Here is a 19,133-nt window from a genome sequence, read left to right on the forward strand (position 1 = left end):
CGTCATCCTGGGTGTAGTTTCCTAGAGCTGAATCACAGATGAAATGTCTGGAAGGATCCACAGTTTTACTCACTACTCATGATGACTGTCATTTATCTGGACGCCATGTAGCTGCTACAAAGAAATTGGTAGATTTTATTATTTTTTTAAGAAAGTTAAATGAGATTATTATTGTTTTTATTATTTTAAACAGGGGTATACAAACACTGCTCTATTCTGACAGTTTTTTTTTTTTATTTCACAGGAAGTGGTGTGACATTCTTAAAAATATTTTTTAAGTAGGTGAAACCACAGGCTGTGAGTGAAACAAAGACAAAGCACAGTATCAGATTGTGTCATAGCATACTACAGTATCTACCTGGCAGACATGGCAACATGAGCGTTTTATATATTTGCATTTACTCTCGTAAAAATGAACAATCTTCAAAAGAAAGAAACGTAATAATAAATGAAAAAGTTACACTGTGATTTATCATGAAATTCTAATGGCTTTGTACCAACATATACACTAACTGAATGGTAACACTAGTGTCATATAATTATAAAATAAACAGCTATAAGCATACAAAGTCATTCATTACAGTATTCTGCATAGCCTATTTCTATGAACTGTACCAGTAACAATCCTATTGAAGGCTTTTGCTCTTTTATTTTATTTTATTTTATTTTATTTTTTTGGTCTTAAGAAAAGCCCAACTTGGATCTTGACTGTGCCTACCAATCTCTTCCCTGAGACATTTTCACAGCTTTTTAACAATATGAAACAACCTTCAGAAGCTCTACTTAATGTAACAAATGGGATACTTTGAATTTGATTGTGTCCTGTATCAGTTTGTCTGCTTTTCCCCTTAATTTTTTAAAAAAGAAGAAAGAGTTAAAAAGAGTTGAAAATACTTGTAATTTGTTCCTGGAATCACTAGGATCTCTGGCAAACTGATCACCACATTTATATCAGCCGGAGAACCAGGTTACTTTTATTTTGAAACATTTAACCTGAAAAGCTGTTGCCTACAAGTCACAAAAACATGTGTAACCTGTTTGAATTATGATTTTATGATGTGGAGACCAGTGCAAACTCTACATCTAAAACATTATTTAAGAGGAGTGAAAAATTAGTTTGTGGTTTTAAAATATTTCCCAAACTGTGATGAACAAAGTATATCTTGCCATACTTTGTTTATTCAGCTCATAGAGCTATAACCTAAATAGACACTGAGCGAAGAAAAACAATGAAAACCTTTAACAATCACATTAGTGCTGTGTGTAGAGTAGTTGGAGTTCTCATACATTGCAGGATGTTATCTTGTTCACACCGACCCATAGTGGTCACAATGTGTAACTGCTCCACAGAGAATAAGGACACTGTAAGCCAGCTTAGTAATAATAGTGGTGGCTTAAAGTTTGCTTGAATAATAACCACCTTAATATTGATATTATGAACCCCAGCAAAATGTAATGCAGTTGAAAAAAAAAGGACCTAAATAATAATCTATCAAGCATTCTTCACATCTGTGTGTAAGAACACCCGCTTTTCAGGTTCCCTGTAGCTCTGGCTAGCATTGAACAAAAGACTCCCATGTGTTCCTCTCTTGAGTGCAGAGAAACATAATGACACTTAACATCTCTTCAGCATTTTCATTTTCTGAAGCACATTATTTTTTTTCAGGCAAGCGATGCAGTCAAGAACACTTTACTTGTCAGGGGCTATTTCTTTCCCCAGCCTTGTATGTACTTCCAACACTTCACAGTCCCTGCCAGCTAATTGTCCTTGAAAAAAGGGTTGTATCTTAATTAATTTCTCACTACAGTTCCCTTTGTCTGGCTCCTATTCATCAGTTGAAGTGACGCGTAAGAGTGAATCATTATCATAAATTCGACATAATAGTCTAAAATTGAGTTTCACCTTCTGGGCTTTTCCAGAGCCTTTCAACTGTATATAGGTGTTTGTTGAGTTTCATTGCTTTTATTCACAGACAAGGTCAATAGAAGTCAGAAGTAAGAAAGGGTGTAACGAGGATCTTTATAGGACTATATTATTTACAAGACCATTTCTCCTGAGTTTAATACCTTTCCAGATATTTCAGACAAAACTGTTTAATGACATGAAGTCAAATTTATATTGGTTGTATGTTTAGTAGGAGTTCATTTAGTGTGAAAAAGCAGAATGTCTCTCATTATTTCTCTTCCTTATCTGCAGGTTAAATCTAGGCTGAAAAGAGTAATTTGTTACTCTTCTGTATGCATCTCAGGATATCTTCTTCCTGCAGGCTGTGAGGGAAGAAGGAAACAGACTTCTGAGATTGTTCCAAGTCATCAGTAAATAATCAAGTTTTACATTTTGTACTGCAGCAGCATTCTGCAAATCTTTGTTGTTAAAGACCAAACTTGTTTTCTAGAAAAGGGACACATCCTTACATCTTCACAAGTCCAAAACATATTCATTAAAGCACTGTAAATTTTATCCATAAAGAGTGGATTTTTCCAGTGGAGTGGGTTATGTTAAGAAACTTGAAATAGGAGAGCAATGGGTTTGATACTAGATGTTAAGGATTATCAGCATATTATCCAGTTCCTGTCATTAAGTCGTATTTGAGGTCTTGGATCCAAACCTTTTGAAGGTACAGAGTTTTTTAAAAGAAATGTGACACTTTTGTTTAATTTTTGATCCCCTTGTTTGACTTTGTTGATACTGAATGCAGTGTATGTCATGTGTTTTCGTTGGTTTATTAATGGATGAATGGATGGATAATTGGCAACACAGATTGACAAAGAAAAGGTGGGACAGTTAGGGTGTTAAATAAGGTAGACAGGAGTACTTGGAGTCCAGGCATATGTTAAGAGAGTTGTGACAAAGGCAAAGAAAAAAAAGGCTTGCACTGAGTTTTATGTAAGGCTGGACAATAAGGAACGAGAACAGGACTTGTATTGACTGGAAAAGCTGTGCAGCAGGTTAGGGTGCTTAAAGATAAAGATGGACTACTTTGAACCAAATAATTAAACTGAGGTTCCAGTGCAATAACTTTTTTGTCGTGTTTAAGTTTTTCATTGCCAAATTGTACAAATTAGTGCAACTTATTAGTGTATGAGTAGAATTCAGCTGAAAAGACATGAGGACTTTATTGGGTGGGGCTTGACCCCTGAGGCCCATACATAACAGACACTGGAGAAATATAGAAATGGTCAGAAGGAGTTGCACTGTGTCTTTGTGGATCTAGAGAAAGCATAGGATAGAGTACTGAGACAAGAACTGGTACTGAGTGGGGAAGTCAAGAGTGAGAGTTATCCAGGGCATGTATGAGGATAACAAGATAGTGGTAATGTATGTGGTAGGAGTGACAGATGTGCTAAACGTACAGGTGCAATTACATCAGGGTTCAGCTCTAAGCCCTTTCTTGTTTGCAGTGGTGATGGATAGGTTGACAGATGAGATCAGGTAGAACTTTCCATGGACTACGATGTGTGCTGACAGCTACTCATACAGTAAGGAACAGGTGAAAGAGAGCCTTGAGAGTGGAGGTATGCTTTGGAGAGAAGAGGAATGAACCTCAGTAGAACAGAGTACAGTAAAGATGCAAGGACTAGAAACAGAGAAGGTGGGTGATTTTAAATAACTTATATCATACCAAACCAAAAAACAGTGCACCAGAGATGTGAAGAAAAGAGAGCAGGTAGGGTGGAGTGGATGTAGATGAATGCCTGGGTATAAGTAGTAAGAATAGAAGGAAAGGTTTGTGAGATGGTAATGAGACATAGTGAGGCCTATTGACCAACAGGATGTCAGTGGAAACTGTGCTAATGTTAGAAAAGGGAGAAGGTGTGTTTGGCATCAGGGGGAGAAAAGGAAAAGCAAGAGTGTGGAGGTGAGAGTACTTTAAATGTCGGGACTGTGACTGGTAAAGTAAATTGAAACCCTGTATAATGTATGGTTTGGAGATGGTAGCACTAACATAAAGACAGGAGGCGGAGTTGGAAGTAGCAGAGTTGAAATGCTCAGATTCTCATTGGGAGTGACCGAAAAGGACATTAGAAATGAGTATATCACAGGACCTGCTAGGGTAAGAGGTTTGGAGACAAAGAGGCAAGGCTGTGATGGTTCGGACATGGAATAGAGGGATAGTGGATACATAGGACAAAGGATGTTAAGACAGAGCTGCCAGGCAGAGGAAACAGAGGGAGACCACACAGAAGATACATGGATGTAGTGAAGGACATGCAGAGGGTTGGTGTGACAGAGGAAGATGCTAGGGTTAGCATGCAATGCAGAAAGATGATTTGCTGTGTCTCCTTAGTGAAAGCAGCCAAAAGAAGAAGAAGAAGAAGAAGAAGCAGAAGAAGAAAAGGAAGAAGACTATTAAAAAGGATTTTGTGTTTCATATGATGTTTCACAGCTTTTTTATAATAAGCCTTTTGAGATAGGAAGAAAAAAAAAAAACTCCAACAGGGAATAACAATCATCCATACTTTGGTGTTAATTATGTGCTGTATTCAAGGTTTGGCTAAAATTCTCAATTTTACTATTGTTTGGTTTTAGCTAACTTGATTTAGACTGAATAGGATTCATAATACATGCCATTTTGTGGTCCTGGAATTACAGTTAAGTGTCTCCCTGGCAAATTGATCATCACAGATATGATTTGTCAGCCAGAAAAATATTTTAGTGCTCTCTATCTTTTGAAATATTCAACCCCAAAAGACTCCTTGAAAGTAATGCAGTTCATGAAAATGTGTGTAATTCAGTTTTATTAAAAAGTTTTATAGAGCCATATAATAATAATTCCAATCGACATTAAATATTTAAATCCAGGACCAATCATCCAATCTTCTGATAATTTGCCAGGAATGGATTCCTAAATTTTAGTTTGGACTGTTCCCTATAATGAGTGAGCATAATGTAGTGAAATAGACTTTAGCATTGTTTTAGATGGCACACAGTTTAAATCTTGCGCAAAATGATGGCTTAAAATGTTAATTTATCAGAGCAGAAACCCTGTTGGTTTAATTCCCCACTAAGTGGTGTCTTTGCAGGTTTCACCAGATGATGGCAGCAGGATTCTTCCCCAAGCTGGCACTCTCTGGGTTAAGGGAGATCCACAATTCCTGACACAACAGTTACACTTTGCAAATGCAATGTTTTTTTGTTTATATGGTCATAATGACTCAGAAATCCAGTCATTTCTTTAATGATTCAAATTTCCAACACAAAGACAAAGAAGTTACACTAAAAAAGACATTCGCATGATAACAGCAGCCTATATTTTACTGCATTTAAAGCTTCTGTAGTTCGAATGACTGACCAAATATCTCCAGTACTTTAATGATTTACACAAATATTTAAAAATGTTGTGTGTATTTGAGATCCTTCATAATTACAGCATAATTATTTATAAAAGAATCAATAAAGGAAGCGATCTAAGTGACATCAGTAGAAATATTTCCCCACTGAGATGTTTGTGTAGTAGGCGAGTGGATCACAGGGTACTGACAGAAGCAGTTACACAGCTTAAATATCTCTGCTGTTCTACAGCACCTGCCTCATAAGCTGCCAAAGCTGAGGCCAGATGGCACTACTCTGAAAACACCTGGTGCTCTGCACACATCCCTTCCTCACACATTGTGGACTCAAACCTCCTCTTCTTCTGCTATTGTTCAGGATGCAGTTAGATTATCAGTTGTATTAAAGGATTACAGCAACAACTCAATAGAGGATTTGAGTAATACAAAAGTACATCTAAAGAAAAGAAAAAGTCTTAAATCTCTATTCTTCACTCAAAATCTGATGAAACGTCTTCACCTAAATTCAGGCCATCAATATTTAATAAAAAGCTATTTAAAAAGTCAGCGTTGTCAAACTTGTGTGCTTTTGACATTTCGAGCTGTGGGCTTATTAAGAGATCATAGGTCAGTGACATGGTGAGGAATGTGTTTCAGATTAAATTGCACCCATCTGTGGTATTTGTTTTATTTTGTGGGATTTATCTAGATATAGTGAACCTCTTCAAAGGCGTCTTTATTATTTTTGTGTGTCTGTCCACTACCTACCTTTTGCCAAACAACTGAAAGTGACCAGCCACTAGAGGGCACAGCAGGTCTTATTATCCACCACTAACGCGTCCCTTGAGACGGGGTTTTGGTGGAGCTCTGATGTGGGGTCAAGGTGGCCTGTAGGTTTAGAAATGTATGGATCCATAGTGTGTAAGTGTATAAACTGTGTGAGAGGAAGGCTTGTAACAAAGTAAACCACATAGAATGTGTGAGCATGATTGTATTCATGGAGAAAATACCAGCTTGATGAGAAACACAATAATAACAGCAAGCAAATTTTTCAAAAATCCTTTGTAGAGCATGAGCAGTCTTAAAACATGCAGCTAAAGTTTGTCGAGCAAACATTTGAAAAGCTCATATTGAGCTTCAAAATGTATTTTTTTCGCCTTGTTTATCCCCAGTGTAGTTCTAGTGAATATCTCTGGGGTTGTTTTTTTTTTTTTTGTATTTTTTTGTACAGAAGCAGATGGCCGGGCTGCAGAGTACAGTCACCGCTCTCTCTACCAGCTCTGCAGCGAGGAAACAGCGAGGGATTGATGGCAATCCTGCCATCACTTCCAAGTTGGCTTGTAAAGTGAACAAGCCTAGCAACTAGTTAATATTGGACGGTTAAAAAATAGCTACATGTCTGTGGCCTCACTCAACTTTATCCGCAGTTTTTTATTTAATACTTTGATTAGTTGTCAAAGTTTGGGGATGCGGCTCTTGAGCAGTTTACCTGCACAGCGTGTAGGCAGAAGGTGAGCTGAAGGGCAGGAGCGTTTATTTATTGAAGTTTTGGAGGATGCTGCTTCAAATCAGACAAACCCATCACTTGTAAGTACAAGTCTTAAGCACAGCCAAGCACAGAGGCTGCACTGACTGCAATAACGCACACGGTGACAGGCAAACTGCATGCATATATGCACCTATTCACATTTTCACCCATCCACACCCATTTGGGATTATACGCAGGGTGGCTTAAAATGTGGATAGGCTACACTTTGTCATATAACTGTAGAGTTGAATTATTAGATTGAAGTTGAATAATAAGCACTGAGTCAAACAGCACACCCTTCATCTGCGGAGCTGTAATTAACGGGGGCAAAATGCAGGCGATGGCGAAGGAAAAAAAAATGCAAATTATTCTGCACAAAGGCTCCTCACAAATTGGCGTCACCATTTCTCAAATTATATCATTACTATATTTTGAAAATGTTAATCTGTTGAGCGGATTTCCCGGGGGAGTTGAGTAAATTAGTTCTATTTCCGAGACTGCCTCTCTGCAAAGGCACGGCAGCGACAAGCACCTCTGATTTGCTGATTACAATTAGACTCCCCAGTTTGGGCTCCTTCAAGCATTGATAATTTTCGGCATATTAAGCACGTTTTAGCAAAGGTGATAAGTCAGTTTTAATTGAAATGAAATTATTATTCTAATGGAAGTTTGGTTATTATTATTAGGAGGCACTAGTCATTCTAGCTTCATTTTTAATATATAAATGCTGGGGAGTAAAAAAAGATTTTGAAGGGCATTAGGGTGTCAGGATTGAATGAGGTAATTTGAAGGGAATTACTTTCTCTTCTATCAGAAATGAACTGAATTAAAAGTCCAAATCAATCGCTTTCACTTCTCCATTCTACTTTGACAGCGGCACAATTACAGATAATTAGATGGGAGGAAACTTTTAATTGTGGGATTAGAGGGAAAGAGAATTTGTAGGATCAGAGGAAAATTTCTAGGCAGAGTTTCTTGCTTAAAATCGAATCAAAGGATTTGCGAGCTTAAAATGGCAACCAGTTTTTTTTTCCTCCTGCTGTTTAATTGGAATTGCATCTAGTTCATCCAAATCATCCAAAACAATTAATTTAGATTTAATTCTATAATTATCATCAAATCGAATAATGTGCAACCTAATTTAGATAGTTAAAAATTAACGTGCGTGAAGTTAATTGAGTAATTAAACTCCTAAACTGCTGCCTATTAATTTGCCTGCCTAATTAAAAATGAATTTGATTCTCTGCTACTAAAGTAGGCATCAGTGTTGGATGGGCATGTTGATAAGGCCTCTGTCTTTTTTGGGGTGAGGGGGGTGGTTGGGAGGGGATTGGGGTGTATCATTTGAACACCTATATTAAGTTGGCAAGCCTATGAATTTCAGTTATCTGGTTATCTGGAGTCAGGTGAGTGTGCTGCTGCAAAATCCTCTTATTGGATGCTCAGCCAAACAGACAAACAACACACAAAGTTGGCATTAAAGAGCCTTATTTAGGGAGGGGAAGATAAAGTGCAAGTACACAAAGTTAACTTCAGGTTATTTAGTTAAAAATAATAACTTTAATGGGTGTAAAACTCTAGGCAAATATGCGTCTGAGTTCCTATAGTCTGCTCGCTTGGTCCTTTGATCCCTTGATTAGAGTATGACTAGTAAATGAATGAGTGGGCATGGGGAGTTTGTGTGCTAAGGGGAGTTTAGCACTGCCACTGCTGTTTTTCTTCACCTAATTCATCACTGTGGCGAGTAGTTGATTTACAGCCTATAGCAGCCACCTTAAGAGCACCCCTAAGAGAATAAAGCAACATTTAACACTCCTATAAATGATTTAAATACGCGAGGATTGATGCAGTGGTAGAATAAAACTATAAGGTGTGCGTAGTATATGGCGCTCATATAAGAGGAAAAACACACTCTCAGGGCTTCAGTCTGCGTGACTATTCTGCTATTAGCCTTAAGAATGAATTTAAATATATTACTAAGGGTTGGGGAGGCCTTTTGTCATTGAATCTGTGCATAAGGAAAGAGACTAAGCCTCAAAGTGAGAAATGAGCCATCCATAGGGAAATATCAAGTAGCAGGAAAATGTCACGATAATGTTGAGTTGCTTTAGACAGAGCAAGCTGTTTTCTACGTGTAAGTGCACACCTTAGGCTTGTCAAGTGCTGTAATTTACAATTATTTTTAAAGGAAAGTGTTGAAATTGCATTAGTGTGTATCTGTCAGCCTCCCCTATTTACTTGTCGTGGAATTTATCTTCCTGGATAGAAAGTTAATCAATTAGTTTATAGGCCCTGTGCACTTATTGATTCAGATCAACAATACATAAATGCAATAAAGATGTTGTGTCCTGTTGTAACAAACGGCGTGGACATATAAATCAGGAAGACAAAAAACATTAATATTTTCTTTTTCTTTTTTGCCTCTGAACAACTGCCAAAAGGTCCAGTTGTAAAAAAGGTAACAAGGCAGGGCAGCGTCGCGGCTGAATGCTGGCCTTGTTCGCCTTATTATCGGGTTAATTAAAGCTAGAATCTGACAATGTCACCCGTTGTAGAAAAACGGATTTGAATGCAATGTCTCAGGAGACTGTGTCAAGGGCTGCTTTTCACTGAGCTCCTGTGTGCGCCCGAGTGGGGGGAGTGGGGGGTGGGGTGGGGGGTGCAACCCATATATATGCTTGGGATTGACTAAAAGCAATTATTTAATTTTAGATGTTCAAAAAAAAAGGGGAATGAGCGGGGAGGAATTATTCATAAGATCTTGGCCATGTGCGTTAAAATTAAAGTTAAAATACAAAGAGAGAGCGCTTCAAAGACAAGCCCACCGCTGCTAAAAAGGAAGATGGATAAATGGGCGAGATCATTTCTGAGGAGTTCATTAAAATGTAGAGCTACACGCTGAAATACAGAGGGTTGTTATTTGGGCTTGGGGGTCAAGTGACGATCGGATTATATACTTCCTCATAATAATATTAATTAAACAATTTGCATGCTAATAGGGTAACAATTATCGCAGCTTCTGTTGAGAGATTCAGGTTATTACAACATGCCAATCCGGGTGCCAAGGGTCAGGGAATGAGTGGGGTGCGAAATTTCAACTCTGATTAACATTATGACAGCGCCAGACTTGGGATAAATAAAGTCGAATTAATTATTTGAAAACCTAATGAGCAGATAGGATTTAGGCTAGTCACATATTGAGTGCCAGGTTGCACAAGCAGGGGAGCTTTCCACTTTTGTTTCCTGACATGAAATGTTGTGTATGTTTGTATAGTGCACATATGGGACTGGCTTTTTGTTGTTGTTGTTGTTGTTGTTGTTAATTCTGCTCGCTTGTATTGTCTTTGATGTTAAGCAGTAATCTCTAGCAGCTGACGCTTTTATTCATATAGTTATGTATTTTGTTCATAAAACCCTGGTCGTAATCGAAGCTTTCGCCTTGTAACAGTAAAAGTATTATCGGTTGACTTTCACTTTGCGCCTTCAGCTACCCTTTAAATACAGCCATATTTCCAACAATCACCCTATTTGTTTTACGCCCTGCAGGTGACCTGTCTGAGTATAAAAGGTTTAGTGCATTTAAATGATGATCCATACCTAACGTGGGGGGTTCCTCTTAACTCAGTGGTTCCCAAAGTAGGGTTTAGGGACAATGCTTGACCCCCACTGTCCGCAGAAAAAGGATCAGCCATCCCCAGGATCGGAGGTCTTTTTTAATTTTTACTAATATATATCTTTTACTTTATCCCCATCCTTTGCACTTCATACATGCAAGTAAAAAAGAGAAAGAAACAATGGGTCAAAAAATAATATCAGCAAACATATTTAAAGACAATGGGTCTACGTGATAAAAAATACATATATATCATTACTGTCGTTATTATTTAATCAGGTCTAATATTTATCTATCTGCAGGTCCTCTAGTGAACAAAAAGTCTGGGATCGAGCCTGTGGCCTAATCTATCCGCCTGTAGCCTTTTCTTCCCGGCATTCAGTGAGCCCTTCCTCCCGGTGGGTCCCCCGTGTAGTTGCGATGTAGTTCTTATCAAAGCCCTCCTGTCTTGTTGTGACAGCTCTGATATTGTTTATTGAGGTGGATGTCAGCTTTAATTAGCAATCGATACGGGGAGCGTTTGCAGAGCGCGTCTCTGACGTCAGAGTCCATTACCGCTTTTCATTGGGTCTCATATTCCCAGAGCCTGGGCTAATTATTGGGAGGTTCATGTGGATAAAGTACAGCTCATCGCTCCCTTCACATCATGTCCCCTACTCGTTGGCCACACTCACTGCATGCTTTTTAAATTCCCATCACCGGCCTCCAGACGTCGTTTCCTTTTGCCTGCGGGATGATGGACAGCAGGATACTGGATCCACCTCACGCCCAGTTCGGAGGCTCTCTCGGCGGGATGGTGGGCTTCCCGTACCATCTGAGCCACCATCACGTTTACGAATTAGCCGGGCATCAACTTCAATCTGCGTCCGCGGTTCCTTTCTCAATAGACGGATTACTTAATGGTTCGTGCGCGGCTTCAGTGGGTAATTCCAACCCCCTCTTGTCTTCGGGTTGCGGGATGAATGGAGATAATCAGCAGTACAAACTGACAGGTAAGCCACATTACACAGCACACAATAACCTCCCATCAATGCTGGCTTGTTGCACAGAGACAAAAAACCCAGAAAGAAACAAAGACAGGATGTTGCGATACAAGTTGTCTTCTTCATCGCGTGTTTAAAAGGCGAGCAGAACCTCGCACACAGGCACAGATTTATCTTCTTCGCCCCCCGACTTCATTTCATTCATCGAAAGCTGAAGATGCATCCAAGGAAAACAATGTTTCTGTCAGTCAGTAATCACTGGAGCAGGGGAATTCCCGTGTTAGTGTTTTAAGCTTTGCTTATTTATTTATTTATTTATTTATTTAAAAGAAAGAATTGCGTGGAAGCTGCAACACACACGTGTGAAATGCTGCAAATTTTCAAATGAGACCATAATTTTCGGGTCTAAACTTTGCAAAACCCTTTACCCGTGCATGACACCGACGCTGTTAAAAATATACTAAAATGTGACAATTAAAAGAAAAAAAATACTTATCCTCTGTTTACATTTATTCTCATTCTGCTGTCAGACTCGGGAGACCCAGACAAAGATAGCCCTGGCTGCAAGAGGCGAAGAACTCGCACAAATTTCACAGGTTGGCAGCTGGAGGAATTAGAAAAGGCTTTTAATGAGAGTCACTATCCGGACGTGTTCATGAGGGAGGCACTGGCTCTCCGGTTGGACTTGATAGAATCAAGGGTTCAGGTAAATACGTATTTATTTTTATGAATCCGAGTCGTGACTGTGAGCTCTGTCTCTCTGTTATCTCTTTGTTTACGTTTTATTTATCCATGATAAAGATTAGGTTTTCAATTTTAAGCTATACAGAGACAGAAAGTGTAACTCAGTCTTTCAGCAGTATGGGGAAATTTGGGAAATAATATAAGCTCTATTATATGTAGGATATGTTTTTGTAATAAATAAAATATTTCACAATATGATTGTGTTTTTTCTGGCATTTCATAAATTATGTTAGTGCATAAATATAATAATAACAGGTTTCTTTAAAATAACAAACAAGTGATGAAGTTTTAGGTAATTATTTGGGGGGCAATGTTGGCTTATATTCGTCATATATGTTAAAATATAACCAAAAATAATGAGATATAATAAGACATGAGATATATGTCCCTAACATACCTGTTTTGTTTTGTTTGTTTTGGTTTTATTTGATTATTTTATTGGTTAAATTTTTGAAGACAGCCAAGTAGAAGTTTGCAAAGTTTGATCGTATTCGAGAGTTTACCTTGAAAAATATTATTTGAAAAGTCTTCTAATGACCCACACTTCAGTTATCATGTAAAACCAGAGCTTTTTATTTAAGGCTATTTGGATGTAATCAAAGGCCTAATTAAAAAGCTGCACAGAATTCAGCAAGAGCGAGACATAACCTGAGTATTTGTTTAATTACCATATTGTTAACACACCGGCGATTTTGGGCCTAATTAACTTCCCCTTTGCAATGACAGACGTGCTCATTACACACATGTTCACCTTTCTTTTCTCCGCAGGTATGGTTTCAAAATCGCAGAGCCAAATGGAGGAAAAAGGAGAACACAAAGAAAGGTCCAGGTCGACCTGCTCACAACGCCCACCCCACCAGCTGCAGCGGGGAGCCCATGGACCCGGAGGAGATCGCCCGGAGAGAGCTGAGCAGGCTGGAGAAGAAGAAACGAAAGCAGGAACGCCGGCTGCTAAAGTCCCAGAACAAGCTTGTTTCTGGGGATTTATTTCACACCCCGGGATCAGACAGCGACAGCGGGGTGTCGCATGTGACCGACAGTGACCACAACACAGGCCCACCTTTTGACTCTGTGGGGGGAAATCAAACGCAATCGAGCTGCGACCAAACACCTCACTCTCTCCAGAGCCAAAACCACAACCAAAGACACTTGGACAGGGACGCTGGCGACTCCGAGCTGGACTCGCCCGACCCCAGTCACGGGCCAAGCCTGTGTTCCAACAACAGCAGAGCCTCCAGCATGCAGAAACTCAACCCTTTTAGCGTCGAAAGCCTCCTTTCGGACCACAGACCGAGACGCAACCCCGCGGCCTTACCCTCCTCACGGCCTTTGATAGGGAAGGGACACTTCCTGCTCTATCCCATCACACAGCCGCTTGGATTCATTGTTCCTCAAACTGCCCTGAAGACGACAACAGCAGTAAACTCTGACTGTGACACGCCGGCGGAAAGAACCCAGGCTCACGTCCGCTGCAGCGTCTCTGCGAGCTCTGCGGGATGTACGAGCAGCTCGCCGGACTCTGCAGAAACCACGCAAAGGGCACAGGTGGGATCAGAGGCAAAGACAAATTCACCGCACACGAGCCCGCCCAGGGCCGCCTTTTCCACTGGCAAAAGTACTCAGACCTCGGTTATTTGCAGCGATTCGACTTTCGCTCACGAACACGGTTCACAGCTCGTTGAGTCTGTGGATGCAGGCAAAAAAGAGCATTTAGAAAACAAGGATCACCCCAGCAGCTCCGAGTCTGTCCTCAGTGACTGTCCTGCAGATACAAAGACAGACTCTAAAGAACATGTCGACATGGAATAAATGAGCAGGGGGGGTTAAAGAAAAAAAGAAAGAAAAACAGCAGAACCATATCGATATAGCCCCTAAACTACACATTTCATTAGGCCAAAGGTTAACCAGAATCTACATCTTTGCATCTAATTTCTAGCCCCCCCTCCCCAGCTGATATTTTGACAATGTGCTCTCTCTCTCTCTCTCTCTCGTCTCCTTCTCTCTCTCCCAATCTCTGCGAGTGTGTATGTGTGTGCGAGTCGGGAGTCTATAGATATCCTTTAATGTGTGATAACTTGTCAAGAAAAACAAAACACGAGACCACGACACCAACAAAAATCCTCAAGAGCTGTAAGAAAGGTATTATACTATTTATATATGTAAGGTTTTTCTTAAATAAATCTATTGTATACAAGCACCTCAAACCGTGTGAGACCTTAAATAGCAGCACATCCAGTGCAGGACTACAGTAGGAAGGGCTTTCTTAAGAAATCTCATGTTGTACTTTGTATATTGCCTTAACAAATTTATTCATCTATAAGCCCCCACTGAAATGAGGTTACGAGCCTGAGGCGAAAAGGACCCGCTCGACTCCTGCAGAGTTTTGATATGAAAGTAATTATTTTCCCGGTGGCTACTGCAGGGGGATTCAGTTTATTTTAGCTCAAAGGGGGTTATAATACATTACCGATTTCTAGTGATATGAAATCACATAAACTTCCAAGAATAATAGAATTAGCATGAAAAGGCCTGGGTGTCAAATTGAAATAGGAAAATAATAGCCCTGGCAGCTGGGAGTGTGTGTGTTTGTGCATATTGGATAGAAGATGGGGATTCGTGGGGAGGCATTTTCATGAGCTTTTTTTTCTTCCTCCTCTCCCCTTCTTCTTCTTCTATCTCTCTCCCCACTTTGTCAGGGCCCCTTGTAGCAGGGCTATATTAAGATAGATGTTCGATGATATCCCTCATTGTTCTGTCGCTTTACATTGATGTTTCTGTGTTATCAGCCTATTGATCATGCGTCGGCTGTAATAGGACGGGCTGAGGCAAACGTGCCTATTTACAATAGCAGAACACATTTGTTCTAATAGGGTTGGTGTTCCCCAGGGATGCCGTGCAGGATCTGGGACATCTGCTCCCTTTTGCAATATTAGCAGTGTTGACCACAATATCAAGACGACCAAAGGAAGAAATGTCGAGGCGAATGTGTAGCAACATATGTATATATATATATATATATATATATATATATATATATATATATATATATATATAAAATCTTTAGACAAAACTACAACAAAAACAACAACAAAATAAATCCCGTCCAGCTATATGTAGAGTTGCTGGTTCACTATTAAGAGCCACAAGCCCTTTAGTGTTCTCTTTGGGTCTTGATTTGCAAATAAATTGAAAATAAGAGGGGTGAGCTTTACATCTGAGCCGGCGCAAATGAATTTCTGAGCCAGTGTCCCTTTCAAAATATTTACATAAATTGCAACCCATGCAGCTGTTTGCTCTAGGAAGCAATGTCTTATTAGGTTGGTGGGGGGCAGGGGCAAGCGCAGCCAACATGGCACACGCAGTGAACACGCACAAGATTAGGCCTGCACGGCTCTGGGTTAGAGGTGTATCTCTGCATGGTGTTTATAGTGCTGAGATGATAGATTCCACATCGATTTTGTGCTTCTTCTTTTATTATTAATTTATTTTACATTCCGCTATTAATCCCAGTTTTGAGGGGAGTTTTGCAGTGTTTTTGTATGATGCATAATGGATTACATTTTGCGCGTTTCCGTTCTAAACTCTGACACAAATGCAGACAGAAAAGACCAAACTGCAACCACTGCGATTTGGTTAAAAAAATGGTGTATTTACTAAATTGTGGGATAACCGAAGCCAATTTGAAATAACCCCTAAGATTCTTCGGTGTGTGTTTTTCCATGCTACTCTGAGGCTATTTGGGACGTATGCCCAGTTCATCCATAATTCATTAGCGCACTGAATAGGAGTATCGCTGGCTGCACATTGGTGGCCTTAAGGTGAAATTAGCGATTTGCTTAAGTAGTTAAGCTTTTCTTGCCTGAGAGCTGCACGCTGCATGATTCAAGACAAACTATCAATCGATATGCCCAGGCAGCCTCCAGGAGATGTGTCGTCCATGAATCATACTTTATGAATTCAATTTATACCCGGAGAAATTTTCAATTTGAACGCCGGATCATTATGGGAGAGTGTAAATTGTTTTTGCTCTATTATGCATCGGACGCCATCATTTTTCTTTCTAATTACGGAGGTGTCAGGTCGGGCTGTCATGCAGACGCTGATTTTCAATTTAACTGATCATCATGCATTCATTTTCCCATTTGATAAATCTGCTATCTCGAAGCTTCTCCATGCCCGGAATGCTAAAAGAGAGGCACAGATTGGCAAAGTAATAGGGGCCTGTATGCGGCAATAAGTGCAGATCAGGCAGCTAATTTAGCACCTCCTGGTATTTCCATTTCCATTTCTCATTTCCAACTCTCAAAGGAGGAAAAGCAGCCCAAAGGCAGAAAGCTGGTAGGCTTTTCATATCGGAGAAAGACAGAGAAAAAAAAATCTACCAAAACGGCTTGTTTTCAGCCACACATTCCCTAAATTAGGATATCAAGCTTAATTAAGGCTAATAGAGTTTTCTCAGTATGTGTTAGTTTTATTTAATAGAAACAAATTTGCGCAATTAATTATGGCCGAGATATTAAGAGTCTCATTTGCAGCATTCGAGCTGCAGACTAAATCAGCGTCCTCAGAAATAAGCCTCTCATTTCCAAGCCAAATGACTATCCAAATGTTTTTATACGAGCTTCCATCACACACGGTTTATCGGTTGATTTTCTGTAATATATACAAGCAAACTAAGTCAGATTGGAGACAAATTTACACAAGTGACGATCTATTAATGCACAGATTTAAATATAGATTTGTGGGGTTTTGTCTCGTAGAAATTGTATTATTTTGCGCACTGAGTTTGATTTGATATATATATATATATATATATATATATATATATATATATATATATATATATATATATATATATATATATATGATTTGCCAATATTACTCAAATATATTTTCAAATGAGAGTGGCGGGAAAGGATTTACAATTTTCATGCTCAAATCAACTCAAATGGACAATGGTGTTCTCCCCACAAATCCATCTGTCAGTACAGGCTACTCTTGTGCGCTTTGTGTTCCTGCATGAGATCTTAGAGGCTCTGAAGGCTCAGTTTGGATAAGAAAAAACCGTGTCCCTTTAAAAAGGATCCTCCATAAAATAAAATGGCACTTGACATTTGGCTTCTCCTGCAGCAACTCTGCCATGCCTTTAAGGATTATTTTACATCTCATACTCATTAATGCGCCGGCGGATTTAATCATTCTTATCTTTCCTGTGCATACCTGGGATAATCCTGAAATTACCATCTGCATTGATTTCTGGACAACCCTTAAAATAATTTTAATTATGGCTGAGTATTGCGCGAAAAAACCCTCTAATCAAAATTTAGTTAATAACGCTTCGACTCTCAGATTTCGGTACGGTGTACAGGTGAAAACTCAATTTTAGGATTTTTTTAAAAAAAAAAGAGCTTCACGGTTTTGCTAAGATCATCTGCTCATTTTGCCCATTTAACCATGTGCACTCAGGTTTTTAAAAATAAATAATTTTTATTTTTATTTATTGTTTTTGCACACATTCAAGTATTTTTGTTGGGCTTGATGATTTTCACACAATAAAGTGATAAAGTATTAGAAGACATATTTCACTATGCCACAGTTATTACACACTCTGAATAGTTGATCTTAATAGCCAGATTTAAAAAAACCAAGTGAATCATATATACATACATATATATATATATAGAAATGTCTGTGTTGATCTATGAGCGGGTATAGATGGATTTTTTAAATTGTTTGCAAAAGACTAGCGGGGAGCTAATTAATATATAAAGCTTTCTGATTAAGTATATAATCAATATGATCTTTCTCAAAAACTCTAACATGGTACATATAAAAAAGAAAATCACTCTGCAAACAAGCATTTCATTTCCTCAACACATCTCTTCCTCCTGATGAGTAAACTCATCATTAGTTGTATTTACACAACTTTTCTTTTTTAACAGTGTTTTGTTTCCCCTGCATTGCAAACGTGGGAGTATGCGAATATTTGCAAAACACAAAACATGACCATTAATGTACATCACTGACAAGTTCTGCTATAATACACAAAAATAACACAAAGGACTCTCTTCGCTGTGACAAACGAAACAGTTAAACTGATCTTTTTTTAGACAAAAGTGAAGAATGGGATGGGAGCGACAGTTTTCTTAAGTCCAATAACACAAAATTTCCATCTTCTCTCTTTTTTTATGTCTTTCTCATTAAATGTTGCATATTTCTACATTATGAGAGTATATTGTCTTGAAATGGCTGCAGGGAAGGATTAGATATTAGACTCCTCTTCACAATGAGAGCACTTGAATCGTGGTATGTGAGAGGTGACAGGAGCCTTTTCAGAGTAGTAACACCTGTTGCTATCTGTCTGGCCTCATTATCTGAAGGGGGCTGAATTGTGCTTTTGGATTACACAACCTAACAATTCATATGACAAAGAAAATATTAGAAAAAAATAGATAATGGTAGTTTAAGAGGGATTTATGTGACTACCACAGCAGACATGCTTCTAACATGGCTTTTTGACAGTGTCTTCCTTTCAAAAGGCCACCTTGAATTTATCATGTATCAAAATTTCGGATAACAGATAACTGAACATGTTTGACAGTATGCTACTTTGATATTTCTCCTACAGAATTTCTCAGTCTTAATACTGAGGAATAGTTAAAAAAAAACAAAAAAAACAAAAAAAACCTCAGGTTCTCTGAATCTGGCATGTGTACTGACTTAGCTACTAGGTGAGTATGTGGGTCAAAACAAGAAGACATATCTTGATATGAATCATATTTATAGGTTCAAACCCCTTTTCAGGGTAGCCTCGGTACGGTAAAGTTTGTATACACTTAAAGAGTGGGTCACAGTACAAATGTATTTATTTATTGTTTTTATTCTAGGCAGTGAAAGTAATCACCTGCAAATTTAATACTTAAAGAAGTAAGAACTGAAAATAGCGTGTAAAGCCTACACAAAAAACACAGAAACTACACAAAGTTAAGCAACA

The 19,133-nt window shown here is 38.9% G+C and overlaps 1 protein-coding gene and 1 long non-coding RNA gene across 2 annotated transcripts in view; both read left to right on the plus strand.

Annotated features, from left to right (window-relative positions):
• The window catches only part of LOC146576434 (uncharacterized), a 107,087-nt gene that overhangs the window by 38,462 nt on the left and 49,492 nt on the right, over positions 1 to 19,133 (plus strand). The gene's annotated exons all lie outside the window — the stretch shown is intronic.
• Positions 10,997 to 14,343, plus strand: uncx (UNC homeobox). Its single transcript, XM_085272669.1, has 3 exons — positions 10,997 to 11,404; positions 11,926 to 12,101; positions 12,908 to 14,343. The coding sequence occupies exons 1-3, from the start codon at positions 11,146 to 11,148 to the stop codon at positions 13,946 to 13,948; spliced, it is 1,476 nt and encodes a 491-aa protein (XP_085128795.1). The 5' UTR covers positions 10,997 to 11,145; the 3' UTR covers positions 13,949 to 14,343.

Source organism: Mchenga conophoros, linkage group LG4 (genome assembly GCF_057382185.1).
Source record: "Mchenga conophoros isolate Kocher_MC1m ecotype Shallow Benthic linkage group LG4, M_conophoros_male_GT1.1, whole genome shotgun sequence".
In the NCBI taxonomy this organism is placed as follows: Eukaryota; Metazoa; Chordata; class Actinopteri; order Cichliformes; family Cichlidae; genus Mchenga; species Mchenga conophoros.

What these genes read in the sequence shown, in the direction of transcription:
- uncx (XM_085272669.1), top strand. Translation starts at nt 11,146, where the DNA reads ATGATGGACAGCAGGATACTGGATCCACCTCACGCCCAGTTCGGAGGC. An exon ending in TCAGCAGTACAAACTGACAG is followed by an intron (nt 11,405 to 11,925) that starts GTAAGCCACATT and finishes TTCTGCTGTCAG; the next exon opens with ACTCGGGAGACCCAGACAAA. An exon ending in TGATAGAATCAAGGGTTCAG is followed by an intron (nt 12,102 to 12,907) that starts GTAAATACGTAT and finishes TTTTCTCCGCAG; the next exon opens with GTATGGTTTCAAAATCGCAG.